Source organism: Trachurus japonicus, chromosome 2, assembly GCF_045865225.1.
Source record: "Trachurus japonicus isolate A0001 chromosome 2, Traja_1.0".
Classification (NCBI taxonomy): domain Eukaryota; kingdom Metazoa; phylum Chordata; class Actinopteri; order Carangiformes; family Carangidae; genus Trachurus; species Trachurus japonicus.
Genome location: NC_140908.1, coordinates 7,451,753 through 7,467,952, shown reverse-complemented (window position 1 = coordinate 7,467,952; position 16,200 = coordinate 7,451,753). Strand labels below are relative to the sequence as shown.

Here is a 16,200-nt window from a genome sequence, read left to right as displayed (position 1 = left end):
CCCTCCGACCCCCCCCTCCCCGATTTCCTCGGCCCCTGTGAAGAACAGGCCGATCTCTGAAGCACATTAGAAGCTGCTATAGTGGTGACAAGTAACTCCCTCAGCTCCAAATCTAAGTTTGAGTGAAGCAAAAAGCACAGAAAACTTGGCAGTTTCTCTCCTCCCCTCCTTCCTCTTCCTCTTCCAGCCCTTTTATTTATTTCACTGGCCCTCTGTGCCTGTCAGTCTGTCGAAGGAGCACACTGCATCCCTCTACGCTGTCTTTCCTGTGTCGCTGTAGCCCGTCGTCCCCCTGCTTCCCTACCCCGGCCTCTGACGATCTTTGTTTACATCTCAGTTTGCACAAAATGGACAATGAAGAAGACGTGTGCTGCTGCGTTTCATCATCGCGCAGTGTTCATTCTGCCTGGCCTGCTCTCTCTCCGGCCGCCCTCGCCCCCTCTCCCTCCCAACACGCCGAGCCCCGGCGGCGGTCGATGGATCTGGACGCAACGGGCCACAAAAAAAAAAGCACCAACGCTAAAAAGAAGAACGAGGCTCCTGAACTGAAATAGAAAATAATAATAATAAAAAAAATAACAGAATAAAAAACTAACAGGAAAGAAGAAAAACAAACTGCCTTATCAGAGCCTCGGGAGGAAGTTGGTAACACCTATGCACACCCCTGGTCTCTGCCTCGCAGACTGCCACACCATCCGTTTTCTTCTTTCCTGGCGCTCGGCGAGCCGCTCTTGTTAAGACTCAAGTGTGTGTGAGTGTGTGTGTGTGGAAGGGGAGGGCCGAATCCAATCTTAGAGCCACCATTTTGGAATTGTTAACTGTTGTCTTTAAAAAAAATATAAGGAGTATTCTTGTTTTGAGGGAGAGAAAAATAACTAAATTTTGTGTGTAAATGTTTCAATGGTGCGTACGTCATGAGTGAACTACCAAGAGCCAGTGTATATTAACCCTTAAAAGAAGCTCGGTATGTGACATAACTTCTTCATGCTTTACCGGAAGCGGCACGACGGCAACTCGGTGCGTGGAAGGAGAGAAGGAATTCAAAATATATTTAAAAAATGTTAAAAAAAGATCCAAAAGTACAAACGGTACAGAGCTGTGTGCCGTGGTTCCTGCTGTGCCACTTCATGTAAAGTGTTTTCATTTCAAGTCCTGTGTAAATTACCTCTGCAAATGACAAAAGCAGCTCTTCTGTATGAAATGTTGTTCTTTTTTGTTATTTCATTTTTAAAAAAAATATATTTCCTTTTACGTGTTTAAAGTAAACCGCCTCGTCTTCCTTTGTGTTTCAGACTTTACGCATGTTAATTAGTTTGTATAATGACTTTGTCCAACAGGCACAAACAGCATAGAAAGTTTTTTTTAAAATACTGTTTGCAAAACAATCAGTGAACGTAGCTCTTGTGGATTTCCCAATGATCCCTTTTTAATGAGACGCTCAGCAGCTATGACTATGTAAATCTACGCTGCGTTCAATGTCAAGCCCACGAGGAAAGCATAATGAAGGTCCTATAACATCGCATTCTCCTCATAAATAACGCAACATCGCATTGTTTACTGTTTTCATAATTTCTGCCTTCTTTGAAAACTCATTGTGATCCTCTTCCACTAGCGCGGCTCGTTCAGACAGCTGCCAGGCGCCGGTTAAGTAACGCAGCCGGGAAACCTAATAAACTGATTTCTGTTCACGGTTCTTCAAGGAGAGACCAGCATCTGGTCATTAAAAGAGGATTGTGGAGGCTCGGTGGGATCTGCTCAGGGTTTACTTGTTGAATCCAAGGCCTGTGCTGCTGAGTCGCCCTTGAGATCGATAAACTAATACGTAATTACAAAGGTTGCATGTTTATGTTTTCGAGCCATTTCATTTCATTTGTTCAGCCTTTACAGTTTATCCTGCTGTAGCTTGTGCCACCACAAACACCAGGCTGTCCTCTGCCAAGCAGCCTTTTGACCTTTGACCTTCTGGATATAAAATCTCATCACTTCATTATATCATTAACAATCCAACCAGATCATCTCTTCCTCCGAGGGGCTGTCTGAGTGAAATATGACCAAAAAGAACACTGTACAAAACATTACAGCTAAACAACAGCACTGTACAACACACAATGTTCAAACAACTGAACTAACAACTGTAGATCAACAAGTCATTCTGCTTGAGCACAATCTTCCACCTGCTGCTGCTCTCTGAAACTGACCAGGTTGAATTTCCTACAACATGAATGTGGACGTTTATCCTACTAAACTTCTACTCAGAGTGAAGATCAATACATTTAACCAGAAACCTTCTGAGCCTTGGATTAGAAAACAGCTGTTAAAACTCACTATCATTTAAAAAAACATCCAGTTTTTCTGGCTTATAAAAAACCTGACAGTTTGGAAATACAAGGTTGACAAGGTGCTGCCGGTCTAATAAGGACAAAACATGACAGAGGTATAAATAAATCAATCAATGTAGAAATGCAGAGCAGTTTTTATTACCAACATTTCTTTTTTTTTGCATTTATTCACATAAAGTATTTATTTATTTATACCTCTGTCATTTGCTCATGCACCTGCTGTCCTGGTGTCAGACCCATCAGTCCTGTCAGACACTGACAGCTGACAGACGGGCCTGATGGAAGAACTCGGTGCTAAATGGACCGAGGAGTTTGTCGACTCATCTCGGAGCCTCTGGTCACGCTGCAGCGCTGCTCTGTCTGCCGTGTGTTTTCTAAAACATCTCTGAGCGTGTGCTCTGGTTCTGAAGAGCGGATAAGTCGCTGACATAAATTGCTTGTTTTGAACTGAGGAATCAGGAGAGGAAGGAGAGGTCAGCGGCCGCTTGTCTCCCTGTGATTCACTGGATATTGGATTTTCTTTTTCTTTTTTTTTTGCTTGGACGTTACCTGAACGATGATACCTGTGTAAACACTGTAGCAGCTTAATAGGAGCTTGTCACACAACTAATATCTGTGATTTTCAGGTTAATTACATGCACACTGCTGCAGCGGCCAGGTTCATCAGAGTTCAGAGATGAATAGAACTTTTTGAACAACAGCTTTTCTACAGACTTTTCATGTACTTCACATTAAGCTTTTAATTTAAGAAACAATCTGCCACTGCAGAGCAGAAAGACTGAGCTCTGCCTTTCAACACTAACAGTCTTCTGGTGATCTGGCTATAGACACACCTTAAACAAAAGCAGATTCAGTTTCTATGTGTTGACTCAAGGACTGGAGCTTGTTAATGATGAGCAAAAGCCTTCACAGACAGCCCTGACAGAGAAACTAAAGGATCATAATGGTGAAAACTTTTATAAAAAGCGTCTCCGTCCTTCACAAGTCTGAGTGATATTCATTCCATTTACATGACCTTTGTATAATCTTCTTGTTGCGTCTGTGTTTGAGGCCAGATGTATATTTTCTGCTGTACTTCGTTACTATAGAAACAGGTTCTTGTATAAGGACAGAAACACCTGGCCTTGTCAGATATCTCTGCTCCGAGCTCAGCTTTTCATCTCTGCCTCCGCCGCTCGGCTGCCCTGAACCGGACCGAGCTGCAGGTGAGGAAATGGAATCAAAATCTAACGGCTACAAACCTCGGTGGATAAAGGATTAAAAAAAACTGCCCTTCACAATGAGACAAGAAGTCAGCCGTCTGACTAAAGCTGTGTGACACTCAGACAAAACGTCTTCAAGAGCAAACGTCTCAAACGTTCCTCTTTTACAATTTAGCCGACAGTGAGAGCATCATCACTGTCGTCTGCTGCAGGCCATGAACCACCGACCACTTCAAAACTCTTTTCAAAGTTACATGTGATTCAGGTTTGTCTTCTAGATGTCCCTCGGGTTTGTGGGGGTTAAATCAGCTGATTGGCTGAACATCAGAGTGACAGAAGTCATGACTGCTGACATCAGGCTGATTCAATACATCACATCTCACACCAACACGAGTCCAATCTGCAAGACTCTGCAAGGACTGAGCCTGGTTCTAAACACCTGCGGGGCTCTGTCTCTTATTACATTACAAACAAGCACCCTATTATATCCAACCAATACTTCAATATATTGTACATTAAGTTAAGAGCATAAATAAGGAAGGCTAATTGTATTTCTTAACAGAATCAGAGTAAGGAGTAAGGACCCTAATATTAAGCTGAAAAAATACAAAGATCTAGCAAATACTGTAGACCAGGTGATAAGAGATAAATATTACAGAATACTTAGTCTTTTATTTAGACCCTTAAACACCCAAGGTAAGTGCAAGGTCTCAGCACACCTGAAGATACAGGTGTGTAAGAAAAAAAATACAAAGATTAGAAGAAGCTCCCGCACACTGTCTCACTCTCAGTTATAGTTTTATTCAAGCAACGTTTCGGTCAGTCAAGTGACCTTCATCAGGCATATCCAAATACCCCAAATTTAAGATACAAAGTTTAAGATCTACAAAAGCCCAATTATGCTCTAAAAAACGAAGAAAAACGACCCATAGTGTCATATTTTCTCCAAAACTCTTCTCCAGTCAGACACTGATCTCACTGCTGCATGCTTTTATTATAAAACTACTGACCGGACGTGTGTGTTGGTGTATTCGGGGAGGGTCGGTGTCCCATGTCTACTGTATAAAAAAGATGATAACCTGAATCAGACTCATACGCGGTGAGGCGGCGGAGGCAGCAGCATCATGTCTAGTGAGGAGGCGGAGGCGGCGGCGGCGCAGAGCAGCATCCTCTACCGCCTCCTCATCACCGGCTCTCCGCGCCGGGCCCCCCCCGCGCTCCGGCCCTGCTCCTGCGCCTCCAGCAGGACGCTGGTGGCCACGCGGGCTCCGCAGGTGGTTTTCAGAGCGGCCTCCGAGGTGCTGCTCAAAACCTTCCGCTTTGTGAAGAACGTGCCGTGTTTTCGGGGTTTACCGGCGGAGGACCAGCTGCGGCTCGTGCGTAAAAGCTGGGCGCCGCTGCTGCTGCTGGGCATGGTGCAGGACGCGGTGCACTTTGAGACGGTGGAGACGCAGCAGCACAGTCTGCTGCACAGGATCTTAACGCACAGCTCAGAGCAGCAGCAGCAGCAGCAGCAGCAGCAGCAGCAGCAGCAGCAGCAGCAGCAGCAGCAGCAGCAGCAGCAGCGCGCACACCCAGAGGTGCAGGACCCCGGGGTGCCCGTGGGGGACGTGGAGGGGATCCAGATGTTTCTGGTGAAGTGCAGAGGACTGAAGATCAGCGTCAAAGAGTTCGCCTTCCTGAAGGGAGCCGTTCTGTTCAGCCCAGGTAAGAGTCACAAGAGGAATACTATCTGATCCCTGAATGCACCACAGCCTGCACTGCTCTATATTATTACTGTATATCTGTTGATTAGCAGTTATGGATCAATGTTTTATTTTTCTTTTATTTATTCTGATTTATTTTCATTAGTTCATGTTTAGACTACACATGCTGCAAAACTTTAGTTTCTCCTTGCAAATCATACAGTTTATAAAACTAATGATCAATAACTACAACAGATGTGGCGCCATTGATACAGATGTGAGCTGTCTAAACAGCTGGATAGCCTACAGTGTGTAATCTAACCGGCCCTGGTCTCTGTCCTGGTCTCTGTCCTGGTCTCTGTCCTGCAGAGGTCACGGACCTGGAGTGTCGCGAGTACGTGCAGACGCTCCAGAGAGAGGCTGAGCGCGCGCTGTACGAGCACGTGAGGACGGTGCACGCGGGCAGCGCTGGCAGGTTCGGCAGGCTGCGCGTGGTCCTGAACAGGCTCCGGTCCACGGACCCGGACTCGGTGGCGGGTCTCTTCTTCAGACCCGTGACCGGCGCGAGCAGCATAGAGGAGCACGTGCTGGCCATGTTTTATGAACGGTAGAATAAAAAAATAAAAAAAGAGGAGGCTGAATGATGTGTTTATAGGAGTTTTCTGTTAAATGAGTAGTTCACTGCCACACCCTCATATTCATGGACGTTACAACCGGACTCTGAGAACAGAGACTCTGACCCTAATAAAAGACAGAGAGACACTTTCCATTCTTAACACTCCCACACCTGATATTCAAGCTGAGTTGCACACAACTCACCAACAATCCAAACACACTAACACATTGCTACAGCATCCTGCAGAGCCAACACCACAACATGTCTCTTTAAATCATCTTTTAGCAGCAGAAAACAACAGTGTCACTAACATGTGTCCAATAGACAGATTTAACGCTTCTCAAAAAGGCTTGATGTGATTTCCTTGAAAGCAGCAGCTGCACACCAGCTGCCTCACCAAAACCAGTAGCTCATGTCACACCGAGGCCACAGAGAGACACCAAACACAACATCAATCAATGTGCATGAGTAGCTGGTTTTGCAGCGGGACCGTGTTGCACTCTGTCACACATGTGCTTCAACAGTTACATTCAGAAAACTAAGCAGGAGACTCACAGCTGCTGAGAGCGATGATGAAGACGAAGAATGAAGCAGCTCCTTCCACTGATGCTCAGCTCCACTGGTGAAGGCCTCGCTTTCTGAAAGGGACAACAGACAAACAAGCTGGTTCAAGTACAACAACCCACAACACTGTAATGTTAAACCTGCACTGAGCAGGAAGTTTAATAAATGAATAAAGCTTCATAAAGGTCAACAGGTTTAAGGACTGTGTGTGTCCTGTTTATGGATGAATCTAGGTTTAATTCGACATTTTCTTCAATGTTATGACCACTGTTTGTGAACTTGTGCACACCCACAGACACATGCACATGCACACTCTTAATCATTTATCCTGCACCTACATAAAAAGAAAAGCTGTGGGTGTCTCTTTAAACAGCTGCTAGAGAGACTTAGACTGCCACACACCGGTGGTTTGGGCTCCATCCGTCTCCTGTGACAGCTCCAGAAACACACACTCAGCCAGGACTCGCTCCACGCCCGCTCTCATCAGCATCCGGCTTTTCTCCTGGTGGTGTCAGAGGACGCTGAGGAATCACAGCACAGAGAAGGATGAGCCCTCCGGAGGCACTGAGGAGCCGTGTTAACACTGCACATTTATTTATCATCTCTGCCTTAATCTGAAGAGGCGTTCAAAGACGTTGTGCTTTTTTTCCCTCACAGATATGAACAGCAGGAAGTTTGTTTCTTTCATTTCTCATCTAGGCGTCTGTATGTTACTGTCCAACATTTTAAAAGGCTGCACATCCTGATATTAAAGAAGCTGTGAACAGTGAGTGTTCGACATGTTTGTGAATGAATTGCTTTTAAAAAGTGTTAAAGTTTCATCTTTAACTAGATTTCAATTCTTGTTACTTTCACCTTGAAAAATTCAAACAAAAATATTTATGCAAAATCTTTTATATACAATCTTAACCCTTCTGTTGTCCTCCTGGGTCAAGGAAGAAAGGAAGGAAGGACAAAGTGAAAGATGGGAGGAAAGAAGGAAGGGAAAAAGGAAGGAAAGATAGAAGGAGGGAGGGAACAGATTGGGTCAATTGGGTCAAAAATAGGAAGGAAGGGGGAAAGAAGGAAGGATGGAGGAAGGGAACAGATTTGTTCAAGGAAGGAAGAAGAAGGGAAAGAAGGAAGTGAAAATGGAAGGAAAGATAGAAGGGAACAGATCAGGTCAATTGGATCAAAGGAGGAAGGAAGAAGTAAGGAAGGGAGAAAGGAAGGAAAGAAGGAAGGATGGAGAAAGGAAACAGATTGGGTCAATTTGACCCAGAAGGACAACAGGAGGGTTAATTACAGACAGAAGAACCCATGTAATATTGTTGCATGTCAATTTCTCGACATGCAACAATATTACATGTCTGTCATGTCCCCTCTCAAGGCTCCACATTGTTAAAGTCAGGTATCAAAGTGGAAAAAGTTACCAACTTCACATTTCTGCTGCTCATGACAAGCGGTAAATGCTGAGCGTGGCTTCTGAGTGTGTTCTCCGCGGGCTTTTCTCTCCTCTGGATGCAGCCTTTCAAAGCAGCAATAGACATTCCAGCTTAGCCCCTGAGTATTAGCACCACAATCTTCCAAGCATTTGCATTAGCAGCTTTTTCTCCTCTCAAGCCTCAGAGTGGAACAGTGGCTAAGCTTGTCTCAGATCACTGCAGTCTCCTTTTGGTGCAGGATCTCATCCTGCAAACAACACAGCCGGTGGGCTTCCACACCAAACTTCACACTCGTCACTGATCCTGTGTGAGTTCACAGTACTACTCCACACACACTCAGCCTAACCTATGATAAAACACTGCTCATGGCGCTACAATAAAGAGGCTGTAGCAGAGCATGAGTCCAGGCTGATTATTTGATCAGACAATCAACAGACAATGAATTAATAAGGTAGGCCTAACATTTGAATAAAACTCCAACACCATTGTTTCAGCTTCTCAAATATCACAACAATATCACATTTTCTTTATACGTTTTTGATGTAGGCTGAACATAAGGCGTCTTTCTAACACGTTATAGACTCAATAATTAATCAGTCAACTCAGAAAATAAATGTCATCTCTCAACATTTTATGATATATAAGATGTTATATCAGGATGTGACCAATCTGTCACAAGTAACTACAGTTCACACAAACACAGCAGCCTTATAATAATAATAATAATAATAATAATAATAATAATAATAATAATAATAAACAATCTATAGTCAAGTCAGCTGCATTAGGCCTACTGTACCTGTATTTATATTATTGCTTTGACCTAGTTCTACTTTGCACTTTATTTGGGGAGATGACATGTGTTTATTATGTCTCTTATGATAACTGGAATATGTTCATTAACGATCTAACATCCTGCATAAATAATAAATAGATATGCTAACTGACGTCACGTAAACAGGAAGTAGCCCACTCCATGCTGTCCACATGAGCATCACAAACTCCCGCTTCCTGTTCACGTTTCTTTTGGGGACTTTAGTTGTAAAGTTGCAGCGTCACACAGAACAAACATGTGAACAAACATGTGAACAAACATGTGAACAGCACAGAGCTGCAGGTAGCCGCTCACCTGCTGCTGTTTGACCGCACAAATCCACAAAAAGCCAAAGACGTTTTCGAAACAAACGACCGCTCCACCGCATTACCCAGAATCCTTTGGAAAACACACCTGTCTCCACTTCCGCTTCCGGTTGTTTTTCTTCTTCGTCCGTTTTCCCCCCGGCCTGCAGGTGCGTTGAGCTGACGTCATCCTTTGTTTTATCTCCCTTTAGAAATAAATCAACCATCTTATCTTACAAATGTAGCTACTGTTGCATGATGGGATAGCCTACCTTACTGACATGATAGAAAACCTTGGGTGTCAATTAGCACTGATGTCAGTGGAGGTGACCAGAGCTGCTATATATAAATATTAGACATTTATTGGAGCTCATTAGATAATTTCATTCACAAAGTTGCACATCCATTATATGTTCACCCTGTTATTCACAGAATACAAATAATAGAAAATAATCATTGCCCACTTGGGAGCCATTAAAGTGCATTGTATGTTAGAGCAGCAGTTTATCTAATGGCTGCTGTGCTGCCTTAAAGCAAAATGCTCCTCCATTCATTATAATTACAGGCTCAGATGGCTACAAGATTTCAACTGGGCCAATTTAGCAAAGATGTGTGAGATTTTTCTTTATTTTTATTCCCAGCGACTGAATGACCTACCCATCACCCTTCTTTCATCATAATGGCTCAAATTGGGTCTTCCCCCTTCCTCCTCCTCCTCCTCCTCCTCCTCCTCCTCCTCCTCACACTGTGCCCATGTGAGCTGAGGTGCAGGGAGGAGTGTGTCCAGCAGATGACAGTGTTTCACTTCAGATTTCCTGAGGTGGATGCAGCTCTCCCTGCGTCTCATTAAAACTGCAGGACAGAAACTGACCCCTGCACAGATTCAGAGCTGAAACTCATTTATGCTGATTATTATCCTGTGAATTAATAGGATTCCCACTGCTGTTTTTGATTTGCTCAGTTCAAAGCTGTAAATACAGTGTGAGTGTCCAGCTGTAGCATCCACCCTCAACACGAGACATCAATACTGCTGTAAAATAATAAGTCATTAAAGGTGGAGCTGCTCTTGCAGGAAGCAACAGTAAAGTGAAGGGCTTCCTAAGTGATCAGTGATCCATGACTTGCATCTCCCACAAACACACACACACAGATACACACACACACTTGAGCAATTATGCCGTGTTGAACTGTGGTGAGTTTAGACTTGCTCCAAAACTGGGTTAACAGCTGCCTGCATGCTCTCTCCAAATGCATTCAGCTCACACACACACACACACATGCACGCACACACACACACACATGCACGCACACACATGCACATCCACCACCGTCACCTCTCCGTGCACAGACGATTGGCCTGGTTCTTGGAGTGGAAGACATGTCACACAGGGCTCAGAGTAACAAGGCCCCGTGGGACATGGGGGGGCACGGTATACCTGCCACAGTGAGTAATGCTCTTCACCAATAAGTCTCCACGTGTGTGAGTGTGTAGGCAGAGGAAGAAACAAAACATCTGTGCATGTGTGTGTGCACTTCACTGCAGCAAACGTCTCCACTTCCTCTCCCCGTACGCGCCACGTCCTTCAGTTCAGGGAGCTTATTATGCAGTGACACTGTAATGAAGTGAAAACGATGTCATTTGGGGGTGGGGGGGTGGGGGTGCCAGAGCTTAGGAGCTCCAGCTTTCTGCAGACACACGCCATATGGCAACATGGCGGCCCAGATGAAAACATCTGGCGGCTTTCACGTGTTCACAGATGATTGGAGTGCAGCTTCATGTTGGAGCCATGACGGCAGAAAGACAAGATGGCCAGTTCACATTCTCTTTATAGAGCTGCTGGATGAAGACGATGCATTTAGGGTTTGAACAGGTCAAGTTTTTTTGTTTTTTTTACTTGCTTCTCTCACACCTTTCACCTGAACCACACACTTTGCAGCAAAATGAGTCTGTTCAGTTGTCATGGAGATGTTGACATGTGAGCTAAGCAACTGAATAGATGACTCTCCATGATAAATGAACCAACTCCTGGTGAGGGGACTGGGAGCTGCAACTAAACATCAGAGGTTAGAGAACAAGTTTTAAGGAGGAAAACATTAATTTCTATGAAAAATCAAAGTGAGCACTTTGACTTAAAGGTACAACTTGTGCAGTCAAACAGAGTTCACTGGCAGTAGCTCAGCTGGAGAACACATCGCTGACATTTACAGGCTTCACTGACTCAAGTGTGTGAAAAGTAATCACCATGGAGACCACTTTAAGGCACATTACTGCTCGTGGTTTGTGCCACAGTAGCTATACATGTATTCTTAACTTTTCACATTTTCACTACACTCACCTTTTTTCTTTTTTTTTTTGCAGTGAAATATGACCAACTTCCCATCAGCATATTGAGGATAATTAACAACGTCTGGCAGCATTTCATGAATCCTCCCTATGTACCTTTGGTTGTTCTTTCCTCTCAATTGCTCTTGCTTTGATCACAGCAAAATAAGTAAATGGCTACACTGTGGGCACAATGCTATGAGGCAGAGGAGGGAAAAAAGGGACGTATTGTTTATCTGCCTGGGAGCGCGCTGGAAGAAAAGGGATCCCATTCTCTTAGTCATTAAATGTGACAGTTTTACTGAGCAAACTTGCCTGTAGTTTTCAGTGGACTAAAAAGCCTTAATCATAAAGCAGACACCGACAACCCAGCCGGTGTTTTCTCAGTTGTATTCCAGAAACAGCGAGGCAGTTTAAAATGTTCACGCTGCTGCATATATTAAACATTGTTCTCCATAAAAACCAATACTCTTACAGTCTAAATTTGAACTCTAGGGCTGCGCCGTGTCTACCAAACAACAAATCCATTTCCTGCTCTGGGAGCTGAGCCGTGCCAGCTGTTTGTGTGATTGCAGCCAACAGAGCACTGAGGTCAAACAACAATCCAGACAAGGAGGTTTTTAAAGTGTTTCTCGATGCATCGACTCCTCTGATTTAGTCTTATTCTAAAATGAGGCCGAGCTGATTCAGTCTCCGAGTGGAATAAGGAAGCGTATTGATTGTTGTTTCAAGGTTTTACGGCAGAGGGTAGAGTTATGGCGGTCGGGCCTGCGTCGGCTGCTCGCCAGGAAATCGGGATCCGGGCGCCGTCAGCAATCTATGCCGCCGCTCCATAAACAAAGTGGGCCAGGTGGAGTTTTTAACAAACAAATACAAACTGTCTCACACAGCACACACAGGACTGAGAGATCACATTACAATAAATGTGGTTTTATTAATAATAACAGTATCTCCTTTAATGAACATTGCAGATACATATTAGAAAATAAATCAGAAACAGGAGAGACGTCGTCTCAAGAGTCGTGAAAGTGCCTGGAATAATTCTGTGCTATATATTGTCATTGTTATTCATCGTTGTCATCATCCTTATCATCAAAGCCACTTTGCCAGAAATATTCAATTCATCATGAAACTAAAATGTGTGTCGCGCCACTTAAAAAACGCAAACGTGTGTATCCACACAGCTTCCCAAAGCAGGAGCGCCGGCGCCAAACTCCTGTCAAAATGTCGTCGATTCTACGCGTTATAGGCTCCGCACAGGATTAGTACGTCAACTTTGAGATTCCTTGTGAATAATGACCACTGGTTTCATGAATATGGCTCGATTGTCTTCATCTTAATCACGTTATTGTCTTGATTATATTTACACGATGCCACATCTAAGAGCCAGCACGCTCCGCCACTCAGAGATGATGCTCTTGAATGTAATCCACGTCTTAGTTTAGCTAAAAGGGAAGATCTGATTGAAGAGGGTAGAAACAGGCCTGGGTGTTGGCTGATTGAAAGATCTTGAACAAAGAGGTGAACCCAGGCCTGCTCTGAAATATTACGTAAGAGTAAAATCAAAGAGCAACAAGTGAATATTGAAAGAAGCTAAAGGGGGAAAAAAAACAAAATTTTCCATTATTGTTTACGACTTGATCCCTTTGCATATTTAATGGCACTGAATGCAACATCTACGTTACGAGATGTGTTAGGTGTTTTAGTATGAGGTTAGTGATATGGCACAGGTGCAGGAGAAGAAGGCGCTCAGGCCGCCTTCACACGTCTGAGTGGATTCATGAGAGTAGCTCTTGTTCTGTGAGACTGGATGAAACTGTAGCGATCGGATGGAAACTTCACTCAGAGGAAAAAAGAAAATGTTTTACGAGAGCAGAATGGTTCACTGTAGCTTGCTTTGGTCTAACTTGCTTAAAGTAGCATTTCTATTGTATAGTTACATATACTCCAGGATTTAATTTGCATTTTTAAATACATTCTTGTCACTCTTAAGCATTAATTACATCTTATTTGGAAGGGTTTCACTCTAAAAGGCTATTGGTTCTTGAAGAGAATCCACCCCCTGATGATAATTGGTCAGTAGGTCAAAAACATAATTAAGTACGTCTAAAATGTTACCGTTTATATTTGATAATTAAACATTAATAATAATATCAAGTCAGCAACTGTTGTTAGGTTTGTCAGATGTTTTCAGACTTGAAAATGAAACTGGGTTGTTATGGTTTTTCGTACTCCGACTTCCTGTCACCGCAGCAGCGCCGAGCGACCCAGAAGATGCGAAAGCCCTGTTTTGTTTATCTGAGGGCAAAACCTCCACAGATAAATCGTTTCCATTGATAAAGGCGATGGCAAACGAATAACAGAACGACGGTCGTCTGAGAGGAAATGAACGACAGAGATGACGGTTGAGCCCTGGACGGCCGTGTTTGGTCCCACAGAGGAAACCAGGTAGAGTAAAGTTCTCAGGTGATACCGGGTGAGGTGGGTTTCCTTCTCCTCCATCTGCACTGACATCATGGATAGTGGAGCTCCGTCCTCGTCTAATTTACTCTGAATCGCTGCGATGACCGAGGAGTCGATGGATGTAGAGACCTTGCGAGCTGCCGTCTGTTGTGTGTCGGAAAATGTCACAACTCCCTCTGTTTAATGATGAAAACACAAACTTGCAATATAAGAGTAAGACATTAAGTGAAGGACCTATTGATTTTTTGTGAGATATGCAATTCCATATAACAAACACTTCTTTTTTTATTATGTTTCCTCAATTCTTTCTATCTGAATCTTTATAGGTATAACTTCTCTAAGCAAATATCCCTCAGTTACAAAAATAGACTTTTCTTTTTTCATAAAATAATACACATAATTAACTTTCGGTGATATAATCATCTGTTAAGGTAAATAGCAAGGTTGTTTTTTTGTTTTTTTAAAGTAAATGTTATCGTGAGAGAAACATAGAGATGTGAAGCCTAGCACCATATTCTTCATATTCCCATTCACAGATAGGACTTCCATTACAATCTTCTCCCGTTCCCTCCGCTCCAGATTTTGCATATTCTGGTCGAGTCCAGACTCTCGACCCCTCGCGGCAGCCGGTGGAACCGAAACTCCCAGAAATCCAAACCAGGTAGTCCTCATCTCACGAAGGCTGCGACTTTTACCCAGCCGCCCCCCCCCACCCTCTCCCCAGAAAAATAAAAACTAAAAGCTTTATAAACTACACCAGCCAACAAAGTAAGATAAAGGTAACAACAGTTTAACCAACACGTCTCACAGGCCATTGCTTCACTTTTGTACAAACTGAAACAAAAGAAATAAAAAAGAGTCCCAACTGATGGAGAACAGAAAGAAGAAACAAGTCCCACACACTGATGCTACAAAGAATTAGAAAAACGTATGTACAGGACCCTGTATTCCTTGACTCTCTGGGTAAATCATCGTAGGTGTTGGCTTGTGTTACATGAGTGTTTGTACAGGCATACAAAAGAGTCTCCTTGCTTCTTTTTTTGTTTCAATAAAAGCTCTTATTAGACCAAACCAAACCTCCATCACCTAGTTGTCCACTGTGTCTGACCCCACCCTCCCACTCCCTCCCCCCCACCCCGCCCTCCCTCCCCCTGTTGTTTCCTGGTGCAAATTCAACAGCAGCAAGTAGCTTAGTGCCATTCAGGTTCATCTGGCTCCGGTGCGTTCAGGGTCCGAGTGCCAGCGGTGAGTCCTCCTGGTGACGGACATCGTATAGATCCACAGTCTACCCCGCCCGGCACCGTCTCTGTCACCAGATGACGCTGGATATACTGGTCTCTCTGGGCAGCAGCGGCAGCATGGCGTTGTTGCCGTGGGCCTCCTCCAGACTCTGCTGCCGTGGCGACTTGGACTGCGGCCGTTGTCCGTTGATGAGTGTCATGGGGATGTTGCAGTAGGTGTGCTGGTTGCCTAGCGAGGAGAGCGGCGGGAGCGTGCCGCCGGGCGGCAGGTCGTAGTCGTAGCTACGGTAATAGTGTTTCTGCCTCATCTGAGTGTGGCAAGAGTTGTGAAAGGTCGAGCGCAAGTCCGGGTGTGCCGTCGCCATGGCGGTGGAGGTGGCCGCCGCCATGGAGATGGCCGAGACGGTCTGGAGCTCGCCGAAGGGGCCCTGCTCGCTGACGTCCAGCACCTGCTCGTGGGAGATGCTGAGGGGCTCCATGCGCTTGAAGGGCATCTCGTAGAGCAGCTGCTTCCAGAACTTGGAGTTGAGCTTGTTGCTGGACGGCCCGCGCCACTTGATGACCGTCAGCATCTTGATGGTGTGTTTGAGGGCCTCCACTTCCTGGTAGTTCATGATGCCGCGCAGCTCGGCGCACTCGATCAGAATGACCTTGATCTCGCCGGTCACCAGCATGTTGCGCAGCCGCGTCTCCAGCTCAAAAATGCTCCAGCCCCTCCGCACCACGTAGCTGGGCGTCATGACTATGATGAGGCGCTTGCTCTGATCCACACAGCGCGCAACGTCCTCGATGTAGGCTGGACACGGACAGAGACACACAGACAGACAACTTGGTGTTAACGTCAGCACAAAAGAAAAGCAGAGCTGTTTGTGTGACTTCCTGTTAGTGTTCTGCAATTATCTCATTTATGACTTTAATTGTACAGAAAAACTACACAGAGCTAATGGCTGATGAAAATATGATGAAACGTATCACACAGGCAATTTGAAGAACTCTCTTGGCCTCATAGCGAAAGCTTACCAAACTACTGCCTTTCATCAAAGTTTCAAACAACAAATCCAATTAACGAAAACAGTGTGATTTCTGCAAAAAAAAGAGACGTAACTTCTGATGAATCCTAAAATCTACACTAACTCAAATCCTCTCAGAGAGATGGTATGATGATAGTGATGCGTGAGATGAAAATAAAATGAGGATAAAACTGAACGTGTTTATTTATTCTGA

At 44.5% G+C, this 16,200-nt stretch overlaps 2 protein-coding genes across 4 annotated transcripts in view; one reads left to right on the top strand and one right to left on the bottom strand.

The window, feature by feature from the left end:
- Positions 1–4,665: 4,665 nt before the first annotated feature.
- LOC146990695 (nuclear receptor subfamily 0 group B member 1-like) lies at positions 4,666–5,849 on the top strand. Its single transcript, XM_085793743.1, has 2 exons — positions 4,666–5,248; positions 5,596–5,849. Exons 1-2 carry the CDS (start codon positions 4,666–4,668, stop codon positions 5,835–5,837), a joined length of 825 nt encoding a protein of 274 aa, XP_085649869.1. The 3' UTR covers positions 5,838–5,849.
- Positions 5,850–12,186: 6,337 nt separating this feature from the next.
- Positions 12,187–16,200, bottom strand: part of LOC146990694 (interleukin-1 receptor accessory protein-like 1) — a 248,447-nt gene continuing 244,433 nt past the window's right edge. For 2 of the 3 annotated variants that reach the window (XM_085797382.1, XM_085797373.1), the window contains exon 12: positions 14,888–15,772. In XM_085797382.1, the coding sequence (XP_085653508.1) occupies positions 15,045–15,772 (728 nt within the window). In that variant the 3' untranslated portion in view covers positions 14,888–15,044. Of the gene's footprint in view, positions 15,773–16,200 lie in introns of all 3 variants that reach the window. The other variant, XM_085797390.1, reaches the window with a different exon arrangement.